This window comes from Cyprinodon tularosa, unplaced genomic scaffold, assembly GCF_016077235.1.
Source record: "Cyprinodon tularosa strain WSP-4 unplaced genomic scaffold, ASM1607723v1 ctg359, whole genome shotgun sequence".
Lineage (NCBI taxonomy): Eukaryota > Metazoa > Chordata > Actinopteri > Cyprinodontiformes > Cyprinodontidae > Cyprinodon > Cyprinodon tularosa.
The window spans coordinates 83,552-104,777 of record NW_024039073.1 but is presented as its reverse complement, the minus strand read 5'-3'; the positions used below and the strand labels follow the sequence as shown (position 1 = coordinate 104,777).

The following is a 21,226-nucleotide window of genomic DNA, read 5'->3' as shown; positions in this document are numbered from 1 at the left end:
CTTTGATTGTCTTTTATTTAAATATAAATTTATGCGAGTGATTTTTTTTTTTTTTTACCGACAAGCAATTGCTACAAGACAGAAATCCGGCCCAGAGGCGGAATACTTGAATCCCTGAGGACCATTACTTTCTCCAATACATTTAATTATTTTGACTTTTCCAGAAACTTCAGAGCACACGGGGTGGGGGCTCATCAGTTGCTTGATCAGTTGGAGTTTTTATGTTCAATATTTACAATAAATGGATTAGAGCAACACCTACATTAAATTCAAATCTACATTCAATTCCTACTGCTAAAAAACTTTGCCTGTTGCATCCTCGATGAACCTGAGGACAAAAGCTCAAATTGATCATTAAACGTCCACAAATAATTCATTCTTGTAACCCTTCACTGTAATTTCTGGGGAAAATGTAAAAAAAAAAAAAAAACACCAGACAATTGGAGGAAGTTCCAATTTTATTGTGGAAGTGAATGAATAAGGCATACCACAAAAACCTACAGGCTTGTTGGCCACATGTACAGGATTTAATAATTGTGAAAAGCAAAATTTCAAACAAAAAACATTACTTTTTTTTTTTATAGCAATACATGACATGGTTGTATTCTCTATTGGTAGCTCGCATAAAAGTTAATGCAGATGACATATAAACAATATAATACACAGTTTGCTACAGCATTAACACTGTGGTGAACTGAGGGAGGTGCTGCCCCCTGTTGGACAGGAATGAAACGATACACAGAGCTCCTCTTCTGACATTCCTCCTCCGTACACCTCCTTTAGGATTTCTTATATTCGATTCTCTCCACCTTGACATCGTCTACGATCAGCTGATATACATATGTCACCACTGTGGATGCTTGGATGTCCATTAGTACAAAAGAAGGGATAATGTTTCTGAAACACACAAAACATTAGATATGTTACACCTAAAAGATTAACAGCTACAATGGAAAAATGCAGGTAATAGAACCTGGTTTATTAATATCTATGTTACATTTTAGAGCTATTATCTCTAAATTTAACATTTAATGTGGTTTAATCTATTTCTATAGTAATTAGGGTTTGGTATTAGGATTTTCTAAGCCAGATTATGTGCTAACTGGGTTCAGTAGAGATCCAAGTCACATTATACTTTAACTGGGGTTGAGACAGACTCCTTTACAGCTGCCTTTTCTTTTTAATCCATCGCATCGCAAAAAGAAGCCCAAATAATTGCAGTAATTCCTCTTAGCTCTGTAGCGCAGCAGCATGACACAGAGCCAACCTCTGACATCTGTCAGACTTTAGGGTCATGTCAATTTTTAATGGATGACTGAGATAAATGTGTAAATTTTCTAACACCAACTGGATCCACTGTCTAACTTATATGGTTTCAACCTGAATGTTGGAACTGATCCCAAGATACTGGATAAAATAATGTAAAAAAAGAGGGACGTTTTCAATTTTGGACCAGATTCTTTAAAAAAAATAAAATAAAAAATAAGTAGGTTTCACATATATTAGAGGTCTAATCACAGTTACCTTTCCAGTGCGTTGTAGGCCCCGGTAGCAGAGCCGGGGTTGATGTAAAACTTGTTTTCGTTCTCGAAAGCCTCAAACTTGTGTGTGTGTCCCGAGATGAGGATGTCAACATCCAGCTGTCTCTGGAGCAGCGCCAGGCTGGCCATGTCGCCCCAAGGGATGACCTGGTGGCCGTGGATGAGACCAATTTTGAACTGGCCCACTGTGACCACCTTCTGCTCTGGGTAGTTCAGGTTCTGTGAAAACAACATGGAAACGAAGGAGATCATGAGCAGTGTTTAGCCTCTGAGCTTTGATTTTAAGTGAAAATCAAGTAAAGAGCTCAAATTTAACCAGAAAAAACTCTGAAATCAATTAAATATTGTCTCCCTCTGTTATTTACAGAAGTGATAAGTGAACTTTGCAAAAAAATGTTTTGTGGAAATTTGAAAAAAAAACACGTTTTGTACATAAAATTCTGAAAAAGAAAAAAGCAATCATGAGATTTATGTTTGAATATCATTTTAATAAAACATTAGCAAGCAACTTTGCTTTTTCTCTGATGCAATTCATGTTTTACATTTTGTTTCTTTAAATTTCTTTTTTTTTTCTCCAATTTTTCATTTTGGATTTTATTTTCAGATCAGTTTTACAGTCATATCAAAAGGTTTGGGCACCCCTATTAATCTTATTTTTATTTTAAAATATTGTTTTTAAGAGGGGCTACAATGACCCTAAACTCCTCATCCTCACAGTTAAACAGAGGTGGTGCTAAGACGCTAAGGGAAGTCTCCCTAAGCTAGGAAGGAATGGAACAAAGTGTATAAATTAGAAAGGTCCAGGATTTAAATCAAACTTAGAATTTCAAAAATGCCTAAAAAATCTCTGATGCTCATAGAAGCTCTCAGTCCAATCAGACTAAGCCAAAGTTTTAAAGGAAAAGGAGATTTTTTGGGCATTTAGGGTGTAAAATCCCAATACGTAGAATGTCTGTGATTATAAGGGAATAAAATGTATTTTGTGGAGGGAAGGTCTTTTTTAAAAGCATGAACTTTACTCTCTGTTAATGTTCCTGTTTCTCTTCAAGCCATTTATTTGATTTATTTTTAGATCAATTTTATCATGAAGTTCTTCTAATCAATGTGGTTTAATTAAAGTACAGACCTCATCAAAGTCTCCCCGTACTATGTGGACATCGCCGGCAAGAGTTTTCAGGTAGTCATAACTCTCCTTGGTGCAAAGGTTTCCCGTGCAGAGGATGTGCTGGATCTTCCCCGGTACCAACAGCTTCTTGAACTTAGCTGGCAGCGTGTTGCATCGGTGGGGAATGTGCAGGTCACCTAACACCAAAACCAACTAATAACATTGCACAGACACACAAAAAACAGTTAGTCACCCAAAAACAAGCTGTGAAATAAAAAAAAACCCAGAGAACAGAGCCCTGCATGGTGCCAGAGGTCAATCCAGGAGCAGGAAATAATAGCCACAATAACCGCCCCACACCTTCATTAGTTAGGGTTACTTTCTTCAGCTATTTTTTAAAAGAACATGAGAAATATAAAAGTATCTTAACCAATTAAAGCGAATAAACACCTGACTGAAAGCTTTCAAATCAGCAACATTTACAAGAACAGTTCTGAACAATAATGTGTCTGAATTCCAGCTGGCCTCTAATTGATATATTTTTATTGAGTTTTTAAAAAGCCCAAAGAAGAAATAGGAATCAACAGAAAATGCACAGCTGGACTTCAGAAACTCAGCAAAAAAGACGTATATTTCTATCCAAAACAAGAAATGATAAACACATATAAGCAAAGTGGATAAAGAAGGATAGTTCAGGGCCTTTTTAGTTGGAGATTTAATTTAAAATCAATATCTTACCACCAGTAAATAAATCTCTTGACATCTTCATTAAGCAAAAATCCAGAGTAATTAGGTATGTGGAAACTGCTTCTAGATATAAGTACTTCTAATACATAAATAAATTGGTACAACAAGCAAAATTCTCAGTGTTTTAACTAAACATAATTCTATTAAAGTTCAGGTTCCATATTTTGGTTCTAATTCTGCATAAGCATTTATCAGAACCTGCTGTGCAATTTCTTTTAGGCTCTCTGTACAGAATCAGCCAATGTAAACAAGCTGGCTCCCTCCGGCATCATCAAACAGCATTTGCATAAACAATGAGTTATAATCAGATGGTGAAACCCCCACTTTGGTCTCGACTTGTCTCTCATTGTTAATCTGTTAATCTTCTTGAAAGGTGACAATGATGCCTCCTGATAAAACCGGAAAACCGAACAACCTCTAGCAGGTAGATATTAATAATTTGATGCAGAAACCATTATTTTACTGCAGACAATAAGCAAAACATGCAAAAATCACTTCAAAGAATCAGTCTGATGGCAGGTTTGAATTAATAGAAGGTCGGGGCTAAACAGCACACAGCCTTGTTTCATTACGACATAAAGTCAGGGCATGAAATGACTAAAATGTGAAGAAAACCTGTTGTTATGCGGAGCGGTACATGATTTATTCTCTAAAATTTCTGGACCGTCTGTCTGCTAAATATGGCCTACTTTTTTTCCTATATCAAGGATCTGCAATCGTTGGTTTTGGAGCCACATGCAGATCTATGAACCTTTCAAATTTGCTCTTAATCAAACATTGTTTTACAATGTAAAAACAATTAAAATGCAGTTACTTTTTTTTTTGTAATGTAAGAATAGCTCGGTCTATCCAGAGCAGAATGCAAATGGAGGTGGTCATATTTTTGTTCAATTTGAAAACTTGTTTTGTTTTTTTATATCATTAAACATCATAATTAACATCCTGATAAATGCATCGTTTGTCATTTTATATTTATAACTTATTTTATTCTTTATTTTTAAAATATAAAAAAAGAAGTGACATTAAAAGCAGCATTAGTTTAGTACGTGTGATGTTTATAGTTCTACATGAGTTTCACTTAGCTGATCTAATGTATAGATATGGTTCTTTGGATTGGAAAGGTTGCAGCCTCCAGCTTTAAACAGTCTGATCTGAACGCAGCTCTCAAAGTTAAACATATTAATTGTTGTCTCTCTTTAGAAAAAGTGTTGCAGGTTCGAAATTGTTTGTTATATACATGAGCATAAATAAGCAACTCTTAAGAAATGTCTTTATGCTCCAGGTGTATGGCTGCAAAACTCCTTCAACAGAGATGCTGATTAAGTTACTAAAGAACATTTTATCCAAAACATCAAGGTGCTACTTTTTCTCCTAAATCCTCCGAAAGCAGAAATGGGGCCCACCTTTGTGAAAGCCGTCTCTGTTTTCCAGGTTAGTAGTAGTTGGTGGAGTCATGCATGATTTTATAATGTTTGCCAAAGATTGGATTGTGGAGGAGATCAAATCTATTTTAATGACCCCATCCAGTTGGCCCTGTATCTGCTTTGGGTCTCCTTCCTATCAAGATCACCGTACTGATGGAGCGGATTTCAGCCGCTAGCATCTGTAACCTTATTTGACCTGGCGAAAGCATTGGAGCAAAAACTCCTGTACTCCTGCCATCATGATGTTCATCCGATATTGCACTTTTCAAATTTCGGACCTCACGGTAATAAAGCGTTTGATTAAACAGGTCAGAAAGTTTTCTATTTAAGGATCTTTAACCTTCAGTTTAGTTTAATATCTGGTTTGTTTTCTTATCTAGCTATGTTTTTTTTTTTCCAGATGCAGGCAAATTTGTTGGCACCCTGGTAAAGTTGTGTTGTCATGACTCCCATCTAACCATGAAAATATCTTCTAATAGATTTTATTTACCTCCCTTACATTTCTGCCTTTTTGTATGAATGTAGGATTCCTTTTCCAGCAAAGTGACCGGTGGCTAAAATAAACTGGCCTGTGAGTGGCAATAATTAATGCAGGTGGGATACAGAGGGTTTTTTGGGGGAGATTAATTTATCTTAAAGCCATTTAAACATCTTTACTAGGAGTAGCAACACTTTTTTGTCTGGATTACATGTTTGAAATAACACACCAGACCAAATCAAGTCTATGTCAGCATAAGTTAGCTTCATAGCAGCTGATGAAATAGCAGCAGCTAATTGTGCTAAAAGGCAAAAAAAAATGTCAGATGTACACCAATTCGCAATTCCATCCCCAGTTAGAGCGCAAAGCAGAAGGATGATCAGAAAAACAAGAATCCAGCATAAAGCGAGCAGACTTACCCGGTGACCAGCCTGGATGTTTGGAGACAGGGACAGAGAGGTGGAGGTGGGAGGTGAGGTGAGTGGAGGGGGAAAGTAGGGAAGAGAGGAGGAGGTGCAAGTGTACAACAACACAGGACGTGTTCAAAGATTGGGGTAAAAAAAATAAACAGAAGAAAAGTTGGAACAAATTAAAAAGTGAATGGATTAAGTCAGCAGATTAATTAATGAATAATTCAAAGACAAATAAATGAAAAATCAAAAACAAAATGGCAAAGTGATCCAGACATCTGTTAATAGCTGACAGTTAGTGATCATGCTAAGCTGAAATAAACATAGGAACCTGGGTGTAAGCCGAGGCAAAATTATGTGCTGAAGCTAATCTGATCGTTTGCTGAGGTTTAGTACAAATAATCATGCAGACACATTTAAAAAAAAATTAAACTCAATAAATAAACAGAGCCAGCCCAAGGCACAACAGATGTCAAACTTCAAATTGCTGTTTTATTTTATTCAAGATGTTGCTAGTCCATTATTTATTTCTGCCGATTATGTACGTTTAATTCATATTGAGACTTCAAAGTAGTTTGGTGAATAAATGATTATGTTCCTCATTGTAAAACAACTAATCAAACATCAAAACATAAAATAAAAGTACATGGTGCAGAACATTCCCGGGATCTTTCCTTAAAGCATCTGATAAAAAAACTATTCCCCCCCACTTTATTCCATTTATTAAAGGAAAAGTCCAGTCAGCAAGGAATAGTAAATGGATCATTATCTATACCAAAAACTAATAGGCTCATGGCGATTTCATTAATTTAGAGTTAATCAGTAACGAAATAAAAGTAATAATTTTCGTTGCGATCTCTCAGTCCGGGACCTGACATTTTTTCCCCAAATATAGTAACACCTCATTCCTGACATCTTCCGGCAGTGACGTCACGGTGTAGCCTAGTAAACTAGCCCCAGCGGCCAAAATCATTTTTGCCTGCAAGCGGCCTAGCCTTGATCAATGCCCCAGGCCCTAGAACTGGCGGGCCAATCACAACTCAGAGATTTTTTTTTTTTTTTTTGGATGCAAAGCGGGCGGGGCTTTGAGGGCGTGATGACAAAGCTGAACAATGCAGGAGAAAGCGCAACAAGGAAGATGGCAACAATTATTGAACTCTTTTAACTCCCCTTTGGAATCAGTTTCGGAAGGATTAGATTTGGGATTTTTGTTGAAGCGTGAGCAGGAAGAGGCTCTATGCTCATTCATTTGTAAGAAGGACATATTCACCGTTTTATCAACAGTCTGTTTGATTACACTCCCCCACCAGCTTCCTGTCGCACTTCCTACGTCACAGTCAGTTGAGCTCATTGGTCAGAGCGTTGGCCAATAGGCATAGACATGGTTTGAAAAACAACAGGTTGTTCTCATCAGCAATCTTCCGATTCATCGGGGCCAGACTAAATTACACATTTAATCTCACATTTAGTCTAGTTTATCAGGCTAGTCACAGTGCGGTAAGCCTAGCACCATTCTCCCCACTTTACAAGCAAATTCAATGGGAACTACTAGACACATCTACAATCAACAATTATTTTAGATTTCCAGAGGACTTTATCATTATAATTCACCAGAGCTATAGGTAAACTGACAATGCCCACGTGCATGGCAGTTAGATGTTGTAATACATTGGCTAAAAGCATTAGTTATTTCATCTTTGTGATACATGATCCTCCACCACGGGTTCGTCATTGGATTGCCAACTTGAAGAGGGAGGATTTGCCATCGAACTTCTGGCCAGAGGAAAAAACACGTAATATGTGGCAAACTTTTCAAAAAAGAATATTTTCAAGATGACTTAGATAATAGCGTGTTGTGACAAACACCAAATACAGCACTGGGACTTGATCAGCAGCCGATACTGCAACGTGACGTCACAAACCAGTAGGTGGCAGTAGTGTTCTTTGACAAACATGGATGTGTCCAGTAAAGTACATTCAAATTAAATTACTCTTAATTAAAACACTTATCATTAATGAAAAAGTATTTAATAATCTCATATTTAAACTACCTTTAAAAAGTGTGAATCCTGACTATAAGCGGACTTTTCCTTTAAGCCTCAGCAGCTAGAGCATAAAGAAGGCCTATTGGAGTTCCAGTGTTTAATATAGTACAGCCTGAGAAATAACAATTTGTTTAATAAATTATGTGAATTGAATATTTTGGGATATGGAAGAAAAAATTCATAATAAATGCACAAGTAATCAAGAATTTACATTTTAAAGGCAAGATTATTGAGGCAGCATCATTGGAAGCTGATGCCACAAAATGAAGCTTTGCTTTAAGCTCCTGGGCTGGCTCTGTTAAAAAGTGAAAACAATTACAGCCTGAAAATGAAAAGGAATCATGAATGAATGATGGAGGAGTTCATAAATAAAACAGGAAGACACCTTCCGTAGGTTATATGTCTACTATTGGCAAGGTACAGTATGTGTTCACATGCTAGAAGCAACAAAATGCAGCCTTTAGCTGGCTAGCCGTTTTAGCGCTAATCTACTTGGTTAAAAATATAGAGAAAAACTGCTGCGATAAAAAAAAAAATACAGCAAGTATATCTAAATAAGAAGGCATCGTGCAAATAAACTGTTTGTAAATGGATAACTAAAACTGGACCATTAGATTTCTACTGTACAAAAAACTCCAGATGTCATGTGATCGTCGATCCATCTTTTAATCGAGCTAAAGTAGAAGTATCCTAAAACTAAACGTTAGAATGACGCAAGGACGCAACTTCACCCTCTGTACTTTGAAAAGGGCTTTACTATAATAAACCAAGGGAAGAGTAGGCCCACTGAATGACGGAAATGCTGCTCCTTTCGACATTTCATACTTACCATCTTGTCTGTTGCTGTTTAGTTGCTAGTCCGGTTGCGGAAGCGCCTACGCACGTTACGTAAGTAGACGTAGGAGCGTCGCGGAAGTGGACTTAATAATTCCGCCATATTGTGAGTGGCATTTCTGTACGCATCATTTCGGGCTCTATCCTGAAGGTATGATGCATACATAAAACAACAATGGGTTGGTTTAGATTCTAAATTGAAAATTATTTTTTTTTAAAGCCAGACTTTAATGTTTTCTATTAAATACTATTAAATCCTAAAATGCACACAAAACATATTAATCTGTTCCCAACTAAAAATTGAGGTCCTCAACAGGGGGTCCACCACCCCTAGGGGGGTCAACGGAGGCACTGTATGGGGGGTCGCAATAGTTTAAGCTGATTAGACTTTATATATATATATATATATATATATATATATATATATATATATATATATATATATATATATATATATATATATATATATATATATATATATATATATATATATATATATATATATACATGATAGATAGATAGATAGATAGATAGATAGATAGATAGATAGATAGATAGATAGATAGATAGATGTTTGTCAGTGTGTTTGTCTTTTCTCCTGAGTATACTTGTTTATTGTGACATCCCTTATTGCATATTTGTTTATTTCTTTATTTATTTGTCTATTTTATACACAAATAAAAAGAAAGGGTTGGTTTAGATTCTGTGTCTGAGTTCAGAGTATTTATTGAATAGCTTGGTGGTAAAACAGGGTCAATCCTTTGTCCAGTTTTCATGAACCATATTCAGTATATCTAAATATTGTTTAAAATATATATACAGTTACTTATTTTCTAAATGAATCAAATTTTACTTCTGTTTTCAAACCTATACGTCTGTTTTATAAAAACAGTTTGTATTTGAATATTAACATAGACCCATTAAAAAGGATTTGAGTAAATTAAGGGCATGGTGAAAGATGTTTCTTACCTGATTACATTTCATTTCCAAAAAGGTATTTTTAATCTCACAACCAATCATATTGTAATCAACTAAATATAGCTGTATATGACATTAAAATTATATGTCATTAACACCTAGCAAACCCGATTAACTGAATTCAGCGAGACAGAATAGTCTCTAAGGTGTTTTTGGACCACATTTGGTAATTAATAAATAAATAAAATGTACTATTTGCAATAAATTTATCCTCCATAATAGAGAATATTCATTTTTGTCTGTGAAGTGTAACACTTCTTGTTCTTCTCATATATTTACTTCGCATAATTTCTTCTTTTCTTTTCTTTTTTTTTTTTTTTGATTCATTAATACATTCTTAAAAGTATTTATCTATTTGATTTTAAATAAAAATGCTCTTCTTAAAGCAGATATTGTTTAGAGTTTCTTTTTTGTTTTTTCTGGGTAGTCCTCTGCTGCTTTGCTGCTGTTTCAGGAATGAATACATAGAAATCAGTGGTGGGCACCCCAGCACAAGATGGCGCCGATTTTGACGAACGCTTGCTAGCATGGTGACTAATACAGACGACATCTACTTGTTTAACATCTATGTAAACACCAAACGGATGACAAACGCAATTAAGCTAGATACTACTTCCTCTTATCCTTTCAAAATAAATCCCACGCAAATCGTACAAGTGCCGTTCAGATTGATGATCACAACTCCAGCTTAATTTTACCTTTTCTTATTTTATTAATAGTTTGAAAAACTTCTATCTCTGTTTACCTATCTTAGTACTCTGATGTTTTTGATGATATCAAATATAGACCAAATGCGTCAGAGGTATATGTATATATTTATTTTTTAGTAGGCTTTTACTGCGAAGAAAAAATACCGGATGATGCTAAATCCATTTCGACTATTAACGTTTGTCGGTTGAAAAAAAAATCGACTGTCGACATAAGAGGCGAAGCTGCATGTCGCAGAACATTCGAGAGGTATGATGAATATATTACCGTCTACCAATCTTCTCTATTAGTCCGTTTTTAGATTTGATTTTATTGCGTACAATGCTACTTAAACACTGAAGCTAGCTACACGGCGTCGTGAGCGGTGGGTTAATCCCAGTTATCTGCTCTGAATGGCGTCGACGTCGTTCGGCTAACAGCGTTAGCTTTAGCTGCGTGGCGTCAGTTGGCCTTTCGTTTGGGTAACGAGTGTATTTCGGTAAGCGATAACGGACTCCGACATTACCGGCTGAAAAAATCCTGCTGTATTAACTTATTGTTAAAGACGTATATTATTTTGTATTTTATAGACTTTACTAAATTATTACGTTAGCCTTAACCCATGTGTTGTCTGAAACCATGGGCTCCGACTAGACTACATTTTTCCACTGCTCCCTTTATTTAAAATAAAGAACCATTCTTAGTCAGATGAACTATAGAAATGTTTAATGAATAATATTGAGAAGACAATGTAGCTCATTGTCGCAGCTGCTGTCACTTCAGTCCGCTGTTAATGGTCATTGGTTGTTTTCTCTCATAAAAGGTTCCCGGACACCGAGGACGTTCCAGAAAGCTCCCCTCTGTCTCTGAACCAGCACCGTTTGGACGCCTCAGGGTGTTTAAGCTTTGAAAAAACTATATATCTCAGATTCCCTGCTGCCGCTATCGATACAGCACCAGCTATCGACCACGGTTCACTGCGGCATTTGGACGATCAGCGTTGTGTTTATGTCTTTGTTTTGCAGAAACGGTAAGTTGTGGGCTCGACTTTAACTATTTGTAGTTTTGTGTAAGTTAATCTCTACGGTTTTTATCACAGTGCCATATATGATTAGCTTTTAATGAAATATTGAGCAATGCTCCCGCTCCTCTCCTCCACTTTTCAAAATGGCTTCTCCTGGTCTCGTCACTCGTGTGCAGTGACTTTATGACGCACTCTGCACCAAGACGCCAGCTTGGCTAGCTGCTAGCCCTCATTGGAAATGTTTGATCTCTGATTTTTGGGAAACCACTTGACTTTAACGGGAGGAATTTGATTTTTTTTCTCCACTTAAGAATAGTGAGTTGTCAGGTTGAAACCAGTTCCGACTGATCTCCGCTGATGCTATCAGTGGAGCTATGCTTGTCTGCCAGCTGACAGGCCTCGTGTTTTTGACCTATTAAAGCAGAAGGCCTGACATGTCAAACGCAAAGAGGCCCCAACATTAAAAAACAAAAGGCTTACACAAATCCATTATTGTTGTCACAAAGAGGGGTTTAGGCTGAATGTCACAAGGGTTTGGTTTACTTTTTCATTTAAAATGCCTGCCTTTGTTACGGTTTTCTATTTGTTTTTTTACATTTATTGTGACGTTTTAATCTTCATTCTGTAAAAAATTATTTTCATGTTCTCTTAAGCAATCTTTCTTCAAGGATTTAATAATTTTTTGTTTGCATATAGCTACAAAACATTCATCATACAGGTTTAAGTTTTTTAATTAAGGCCTTAATTGGCATTAAAATGAATTAAATGTGATTATCGTGGCATTTGAAATGTAAAAAAAAAACTAAACTGTTTCTAAAAACAATTTCATCAGATATAACGTGTTTTCGTGGAACTGCTTCGGGTTGATCGTAAAGCTGTATGTTAGGAAAAGAAGCTTGAAGAGGAGAAAAAGCTGGAGAATTGGGGGGGAAATTTATTTATATATATATATATATATATTATATGAGTCATGTGTACTTGTTGATGGCATCTAAATAATGTCTGAGAGCATTAAAAAGCATTAGTTACTCATTCCTGTATAAACCCTGATCATAGATTGATTTATGAAGAAAATAAACTAAACTGTTACATTTCCTGAAATATAGTTTTAAGTGTTTGTATTGAGCTTAGGGAGTTATAACTACTGGTTTCTTTACATTTTCTTAGATGGCGTTGGTAGAAAATAAATCCTAGGAGCTGCCTTTCTCTACTAGATGAACTGATTAATCCAGGTGTGCCTGACCTCAACCATGAAGGCATTGGCCAGACACACCTGGATTAATCAGTTCACCCTGTAATGAAAGACAGACTGCCTTAGCTTCAGGAAATGGTAGTTGGAGATGTGCTTAGAGCCATTATGGATTATTTGGTAGAGAAAAAACTAAGAATCTGGAGCCCAAGTGGAAAAAAACCCATTAATAATTAGGGGTAACTACATACTTCTAGATTTAATTCAATTAAACATTAAATTCTTAAGTTTTAAAGTCTCCAACCCCCACCCCACACACACACACACACACACACTGTTCTTTATAAAATTGATGACAAATAATGAAATCCTTTTTTTTTTTTTTTTTTTTTTTTTTTGATCTTCCTAAAAATAGACCTTGATGTATTAAGATGAGCACTTATGTCATTTTTGTTTTAAACTGCTCCTTATGAGCTTGTTTGCACCAAAACCGAATGTAATTCAAACTATGCCTTTTACTGCTTCCTTCATATGTTGATTGTTCAGTCAGGTTATTTAGAGCAGAGGACTGGTTATCTTTATAAAATATTTATGCCTGTTCCTCTCTTCTTTCAGAGCTGTTGCGCAGCCGTTGGAACCTGTGTGGTGGAAATCTAGCCTTCAAGCAAGGAGCTTGCGGCCATAGCGGCACGACATTTTTCATGTCAGAGAACGAGCACGCTTGCAGTCGTTTATGTCATCCCCTCTTTTCCAGACAGAAGATCCCGAAAAATCCCCAACCAAGATCCTTTTATCTTACTGATAGTACAAACATCCAGCCAAAATGTCTGTCAATGTCAACCGCAGTGTGTCAGACCAGTTCTATCGCTACAAAATGCCCCGTCTGATTGCCAAGGTATTCATCAGTTTATCCTGATTTTAGCATACAGCTGTTCCAAAGCCACTACAGAAATATTGCAGCTGTGCTGTTAATTCCAGTAAAAAAAAATTATTCGTCTTTCCTGTTCTGTTTCTTTTTTTGTTTTAAGGTTGAAGGCAAAGGGAATGGAATCAAGACGGTCATTGTCAACATGGTTGATGTTGCAAAGGCTTTGAACAGGCCTCCAACGTGTGAGTATATATTTGGGGCTAGTAATGTTAAATGGGGTTTGCAGACCTTATTTTGTCTGATTATGTTACAGGGGTATTTTAATGCTGCTTTTGGTAAAAGGATAACAAATGGTCTCAAATGATGGAAAAATTACTTAATTAATATTGGATGAGAAACTCACTGCTGAAATAAAGTCCTTCCTCTGTAGTTTAAGGCGCAAACGAAGGAAGATGACAAAATTACGGAAAGAGCATTTTTATAAAATTATTGATACATTAATTGCTAAAACAAAAGCTGTAGACCTTTGTTATATAGATGTCTTAGAAATGTTCTTATCGAACCCTCAAAACAATCCATTATGTTACCTTACTTCACCCGAACAGGGGGGAAAATCACCAAACTCATCCAAATATCAACTAATTGTTCAGAAATCACATTGGATCACAATATCTTCATATGCTGATATATTGCCATTTAAAAACACCATATCAATCTCTTTTACTAATGAAATATTGCTATATGTCATCGTTATGCTACGAAATCCCCCGAATTTTGCCATATTTTTATATGTTGACATATTGACGCGGTATCGATCCATTTTACTAACAAAATCTCACAAGAATTTGAAAAATATCACGAGAGTTTGTAACAGAACGATGAAATTTCACGAGATTTTGAAAGTAAAATAGATCGATACCACGTTTTTAAAAATCTATTTGATATCAGCATATGAAAATATATTTGAGTATATTATTTTTTCAAAGTGTCAGAAATGGATAACAAAACTGCTATTTTCAATGACTGCTTATTTTTGTCCAGCTTTAACATCGGTATCGATATTGGTTATCGGCTACATGAGTTTTAAAATATCGGCATATCGAATATCGGCCAAAATCACAATATTGTTCATCCTTTATTTAAAGCGGTTTAATACAGCATTTAAAATCCCTAAGCCCACAGGTCTAAATTTTAAATTAAATGGAGAAATTAATCTAGTTTTGAGTTGGTTTAAGTGAAATTTGGGAAAAATATAAATTATCCCAAGTAATTGTCACTTAAACCAAATGTCAGAAGTAAACTTAACAATGTTAACAGCAATTTTCTGAGAAACTGTACTGTGATCATTATATAAATATTAAAGTTTATTCTTAAACAAAGTTAAGGATAGTCTTTTCACAATGTTTGCTGGGTTAGATTTGGTCTCACTCTCATTTCCAGGTATATTTTTTTTTTGTCAGATTAACTGACAGGGAATGTGGATCTTGGTGAATTCCATCAGAAAGCTCAAGAAGAGTTTAGAGGACATAATGATGATAGAGTACTGCGTAAAATAGGGTTTAAGCTCATTCAATATCGTCTCAATATTAAGTAAAATATTGCAAAAACATCTGTTTCAGTAGAGTAACTGGTTAGAATTAAACAAATGTATATATTTAGCTGTTTATAATGGGAATAATTCAAATAACTCCTATTTCACTGGCCTTGTCTCTCTGCAGATCCGACCAAGTTTTTTGGTTGTGAACTCGGTGCTCAGACCCAGTTTGATACCAAAAACGATCGTTACATTGTCAACGGATCCCATGAGGCGAACAAGTTGCAGGATATGCTTGATGGGTTCATCAGAAAATTTGTGCTGTGTCCCGAGTGTGACAACCCTGAAACTGACCTGGTAGGTGACTTCCTGCTACTTTAAAGAGCATTTAGAGGGGCGTCAAATGGAAAGCTGGGAATTAGTTCAAATTTAAGAACAGTCGAAGCACTGTATGCACAAGTATGTCCCAATTTTATCCCGTTACATGATCGTCTTGTCATCTTTACAGCATGTCAATCCTAAGAAACAAACAATCGGCAACTCCTGTAAGGCCTGTGGATACCGCGGCATGCTAGACACCAGACACAAACTCTGCACGTTCATTCTCAAAAACCCACCTGGTAAGCTGTTCACATTTAGCTCACAGGATGAACAGTTATAAGGAAATCCTTGTCTCAAACCTGTTCCCTGTTTTATTTTGATTTTTTTTCCCCCTCCCAACTACAGAGAGCAATGATAGCGGTTCTGCATCTGTTAAGAAAGAGAAAGAAAAGAAGAACCGCAAGAAGGACAAGGAAAATGGCTCTGGCAGCGGCGAGGCTGGAAACCAGGACAACATCGACGCCCCTGAGGCTGTGGTGCGTTTGCTGTCCTCAACATGACCGTTTTAGAAGATGAATAAATCAAAAACCGAAGATCATGTTAGAAATGAAGAAACATACAAGTGAAGGTTTAGAAGCTTTGCAGTGTAATAGCGATGCAATGACTATGTTTGGAAAAATGAAATGGAATTCTTCTCCAGTGTCCCACAGTTGTGTAATATTCACAAAAAAATAACTTTTGCAACAGAAAAAAAAACAAACATTTTATTTATTTAAAATGACATTAAAAAAAAAGGCAAACGCTGATGAAATCAAAGTTCTAACTGATATGGGCAATTCGTATTGATCTTTACGGGAGCAGTGAAAATTGTATAGCCTGAAACGGTCTGATGACCCTTGAGTTCACCTGGGGTTTAGCAGGCTTTCCTGAAGGACCTCTCCAGTTCTGAAATCCCCTGCTCCGTCAGCCCTGATTTGTGTTTGTTGGCATGGTTGTCGCCTCACCTTCATCCCCTCTGTTGGGAAGGGATCTGATACCTTTTATGACGGATGAGATGACCCACCTGTACCTTCTCCCTTTGCAACATCCTGCCACTCTTTACTTTAGGCTTGTGCAGAACATTTGGCCCCTTAAGTGGAAAGCAGAGCTAACGGATAATAGCTCTGGTGTAAAGGTCGAAGCGCTACTTACAAGATCTTTGAACACAAATGCTGTAAATAAAAATAAAACTTTGGTCAGAAGCCAACTTGATAACATTTTCAGCAGCAAAACCATAGTTTGAGCATTCCTCTGGGATGCTGATCTCGTTTATTATCAATCATTTTTTGCTTTTCTTTCGTTCTGTACCCAGGATAGAGACGATGACGACGAGGACTGGGCAGAGGAGACGACTGAGGAGGCACAGAGGCGTCGAATGGAAGAGATTAGTGACCATGCCAAGAATCTCACACTCAGTGAGGACCTGGAGAAACCTCTGGAGGAGAGGGTCAATTTGTTCTACAGCTTTGTGAAAGTAAGACCACTCTGACTATAGATTTTAGCTGGATTAATAAAAAATGCCTTTTATTGGCAGCAGTTCATCATGTTTTATTATTTTTTATAATAGCAAAAGAAGGAGAGTGGAACCATTGATGGTGCCGATAAAGAAATCTTGGCAGAGGCAGAGCGTCTGGATGTAAAGGCCATGGGGCCGCTCATCCTCAGTGAGCTCCTCTTCAACGAGAACATCCGTGACCAGATCAAGAAGTACAAGCGCCACTTCCTGAGGGTATGTTGCTGTTTAAACTCTCATGAAACATTAGTCCTAATATGAAAAATGATAAAATCCACGAGACCTCACATCTGACAACGAAAATAATGGATAGAACATCTTTGGTGTAAAGCCACACTGCAAACACAACAGACCTAAAAACGGCCTGAAATCAGCACGATTATTTTTCTGTGTGATTCAGACATTATGTTGTTGAAGCTCTGTTTTAACACGGTTTACCAGGAGCAGTTTAAACGACTCCACCTCACTTGTTAGATGAGGCAGAGTCGTAGCTTCTCTGCTTCTGGACTTTCTTTCTTTTTCTGTTTGAAGATCTGGTTGCTCCGTCTGTAATGTTGGTTCAAATTTAGTTACTCAAAGATGAGGTCAGTTCTTTAGGTTATTCTCTGAGTCTAGTGTAAGGCTGTATTAATAATAATTGAACTTTATTGATCTCACGTTGGAGAAATTTACCTCTGCATTTAACCCATCCCCTTGAAGATCCGTATGAGGTTAAGGGTCTTGCTCAGAGAGCCAGAGTGAACTCAGAAACTCAGGATTGCAAGCTCTATGCTCTAACCACCAGGCCACCACTCCCAATCGGCAGCTTTTTTAATTCAGAGATCTTTAACTGTTCATTAGTAATTATCCCAAAAGGTTTATCAATGGAGCAGCAATAATGGATGAAGGGAAGGTAAATTAAAGGACTTAATCTGAACACAGTGGTAATGTTGAGGAGTTGAATATATCCCTGTGAGGACCTGTGCATTGGCTTTTACTGTTACCTTGGGGTTTTGAAAAGTTTCAGAATGTGCTTCCACCTAGTGGTTATCAATGGGATTCATTGAAGGCACTCTGTTTTCTGTACTCCTGGAGTTATGAATGAACTTCTTCCTAGGCAGGTGATTAAAAATGTCAGACTGTGCATCACAATCAGTCACAGGAATTCGATATTTTAAGCTATTAAAAAAAATATCCTGGTCATGTTGGATTTAAAAATATTTACTTTGTTTTTGAGCATTAATTTTTATAAATCTTTTTTTTGTTTTTTGGTCATTTAATTTCCTTCAGTTCTGCCACAACAACAAGAAAGCTCAGAAGTATCTTCTGGGAGGCTTTGAGTGTGTCGTGAAGCTCCACCAGGTTCAGCTGTTGCCACGCGTCGCCATCATCCTCAAAGACTTGTATGATGCTGACCTGCTGGAAGAGGATGTCATCTTTGCCTGGGCTGAAAGGGTTAGTGTGATGAGTGCTCACTGTTTCTACTCGTGTCAATGAAGGCTGTAGGAAATGGGCCTGTGCGCCTCAGAGAGGTGGAACTATGGTTGTGCTTTAATCCTTTTCTTGTATGGGATATTTCTGACCCGCTTTTGTTTAAAAATTTAAGGTTTCCAAGAAGTACGTCTCCAAGGAACTTGCCAAAGAGATCCACGCCAAGGCTGCTCCTTTTGTCAAATGGCTGAAGGAGGCAGAGGAAGAGAGCGAGGGCAGTGAAGAGGAGGATGAAGAGGAAGACGATGAAAACGTTGAAGTATGGCTTAGCTTTCTTTTGACAAAACCTCAACACTCCAAGCTGCCACTTGATTAAAATTTTTTTTTTTGGGATGGGGGGGGGCTACATGTGATGTTTAAAGGTGATTGTTTCCAGTTTTTATGCAGGTCCACAGAAATCCATTCAAGTAAAGTTTGGTAATTGAAAAGCCTCCCGGTCATTTTACCCTTTGGCTGTTTTTCATGTTTTAGTTGATTGTGTACTGGATGATGGTGTCCAGTACTGGATATTTATGCCAGTAGAAAGGGAGTATTACATGGATACTAAATGTGGGTGCAGACAGTGAATTGATGCATAGTGTGTTGAAAGTGGTTTAGACAGTGTGGTAAAAAGTTTTGGTGTTTTCTTCCAACAGGTGGTGTATTCACAATCTGCCCGAGAGCTCAAAGTGGAGACCGTGAAACCAGAGACGCCAGAGAAAGAAGAGGACGACATCGACATTGATGCAATCTAAGACTCGGATGCTGCTGCTTTTCCTCTTGCGTTGTGGCTTCGACTAACAGCCCTGTAAAACCTATAGAGCTCAGCTTTTCCCTTATTGATTCCTTTTCCCTCCCCGCCCTCTGCAAACCCCTTTGGCTTAATGGCATGATATAGTAAAGTGCTTCACCTGCTACACAATAACTCTGTAATTCTGCAATGTGTTGAGTTCATTAAATGAAGTCGATTGGGGGATTTTAATCAAGGGGGTGTTATGGGATCTTTTTCACTGCACTTTTTCTTTCTTTGTTTGGAGTTCCCTGTATTTTTGCAGTCAATAAAGAATGTTTTGCTATCCATCATGCTGGACTGATCAGTGGGTATAGTGTTGAAAATGTCTTCTGTTGTGGTGATGCTTCAAAGGAAATCCTAACTTTTGTATGGACTGGGAAGTTTGGGATTATTCCTGAATGTTTTTGATAAAAAATGGTTTGAACTTAAATAGCAATGAGGAACTATTGAAAGTCGCTTAATTTTTAATTCTAAATTCAGAGAAGGTAATGAGAGCCATTAAGAAGCTGTATTACTGAATGCATTATACGTGTCATTTCAATGGTTTTGATTTTCTACATGATAGCAAAGCTGCTACCATCAGTCACTGGTAGAGCAGCTCTAGAAATGGCTCCACATTGCATGTTTTTAAAAGTGATTTTTTTGGTTAAATGTTTGAAAATAACACCTGTATTTTGGTCATTGCACAAATTGAGAACATTTCTAGGGAGGAAACAAATGGCCAAGTCTAGTTTTGTGTGATTTTAATTTATATTCTATAAATGCTTTTATAACTAATGAAAACTCAGCATGAAACGTTATAGAGTGGCTTGTAGCTCTAGGGAGTCCTACAGTAAAGGAATCAAATCAACAGTACAACTAAACCTCAGATACAAAAATGTAAATATATAAAATAACAAAAGGCCTCTCCTTCCCAATGCTGGGAGTGAAGAGCAGTGCATGCGTTTTCCTTTGAAGCAAACAACCATTTCCTGCTGGCTGGTGCCAGTCCTCGGTACTTTGTAGTCCTGTGGGACCGGGGTCAGTCAGTTTCCGCTCGTTCAGCTAAACATGCTCAGGAGGCGTTCAAGTGCCGTCGGATAAAAGACTGACGAAACCAACCCCAGCAGTAAAATCTAATGATGAATATAGGATGTAGGGATTTGCATCTTGGATTACTATTTCTTTTATATTTAAAACTAAGTAGGTCCTATTTACCCTGCCATCTGCATTCAAAAAAAAAAAACTGCTATGATATAAAACAATACTTTTGATATCTTTTAAAACGTTTTTAGAGCGATTTAAAAGATTGTCTCCTTGAACTCCAGTCGACTTTGGCAGATAGCCGCTCACACTGAGCCTCATTCTGCTGGAGATTTCCTCCTTGTTAAAAGGGAGTTTTTCCTCTCCACTGTCGCTACAAGCATGCTTAGTGTTTTGGATTGCATTCAAGTCAATGAGTCGATGCAATCAACTGGTTTTCCTTCGAAAACTTTGAATCAATTTGACTGGATGATCTGTTGGAATTGTAAAATGCCTTGAGATGACAAGTGTTGTAAGTTGGCACTATAGAAATAAACTAAACTGAATTATATAAATTGAAGTTCCTCCATATTAAATAGTTTTAGGATAAGATATTTGTTTATCCTCAATTAAATGACATCACTAGAGACACACCTTTAATTCATCCTGCTTCTTAAACTAATGAATGCAGCATTATTCGGTTGATCAGGTTTATCTAATCTCCACATTAGTTATTATATAAATACTAAAATGTTTAGGCTCATTAGCTTCACTGTTTACATGGTGAATTGACCAATCAGCTCTCTCTGTTTCTTTCCTTCATAAGACTCTTTGGCTCACTGCAGGTCAATCTCAGTATTATTTTCTAATTAAAGAGCTTTCTTAGGCCTCAGGTGCTTTGTGAATAACTTCAATCTCACCAAGGTTAAACTTTTTTTTATTGAGGTTTTTATTTGTTTCAGAATAAGTAGAGAAAGAAAAATTAAAAAAATACAACAAAAACAAAAAATGTGTAAAAACAAAATAGAAAACAGCGAGGTCAGCGCATATCAAATTAAGAGCATAACATTTTCAATTAAGTTTATTTCTATAGCGCCAATTCACAACACGCCAGATCATACAGTCAAATTGATTCAGAGTTTTCTATCTAAGGAAAAGAAATTGATTCCATCGACTCCGACTCTTCAGCAATCCCTCACACTAAGCATGCTTGTAGCGAAGGTTGAGAGGAAAAACTCCCTTTTA

At 36.9% G+C, this 21,226-nt stretch overlaps 2 protein-coding genes across 4 annotated transcripts; one reads left to right on the top strand and one right to left on the bottom strand.

The window, feature by feature from the left end:
- Window positions 1-440: 440 nt before the first annotated feature.
- On the bottom strand, window positions 441-8,657 carry vps29 (VPS29 retromer complex component). 2 transcript variants are annotated; one of them, XM_038295723.1, is made up of 5 exons: window positions 8,580-8,638; window positions 5,715-5,726; window positions 2,668-2,859; window positions 1,525-1,760; window positions 441-897 (listed from the first exon to the last, which is right to left on the bottom strand). In XM_038295723.1, the coding sequence occupies exons 1-5, from the start codon at window positions 8,580-8,582 to the stop codon at window positions 780-782; spliced, it is 561 nt and encodes a 186-aa protein (XP_038151651.1). In that variant the 5' UTR covers window positions 8,583-8,638; the 3' UTR covers window positions 441-779. The 2 variants fall into 2 exon arrangements, with proteins under 2 accessions (XP_038151651.1, XP_038151652.1); XM_038295724.1 differs by lacking the exon at window positions 5,715-5,726 and having other exon boundaries at window positions 8,580-8,657.
- Window positions 8,658-10,382: 1,725 nt separating this feature from the next.
- Window positions 10,383-19,269, top strand: eif5 (eukaryotic translation initiation factor 5). Of its 2 annotated transcripts, none has more exons than XM_038295721.1 (12): window positions 10,383-10,519; window positions 11,073-11,279; window positions 13,078-13,357; window positions 13,491-13,572; window positions 15,049-15,221; window positions 15,373-15,484; window positions 15,591-15,721; window positions 16,537-16,698; window positions 16,792-16,953; window positions 18,007-18,171; window positions 18,323-18,466; window positions 18,843-19,269. In XM_038295721.1, exons 3-12 carry the CDS (start codon window positions 13,286-13,288, stop codon window positions 18,939-18,941), a joined length of 1,302 nt encoding a protein of 433 aa, XP_038151649.1. In that variant the 5' UTR covers window positions 10,383-10,519; window positions 11,073-11,279; window positions 13,078-13,285; the 3' UTR covers window positions 18,942-19,269. The 2 variants fall into 2 exon arrangements, with proteins under 2 accessions (XP_038151649.1, XP_038151650.1); XM_038295722.1 differs by lacking the exon at window positions 10,383-10,519 and adding an exon at window positions 10,562-10,748.
- Window positions 19,270-21,226: the final 1,957 nt, after the last annotated feature.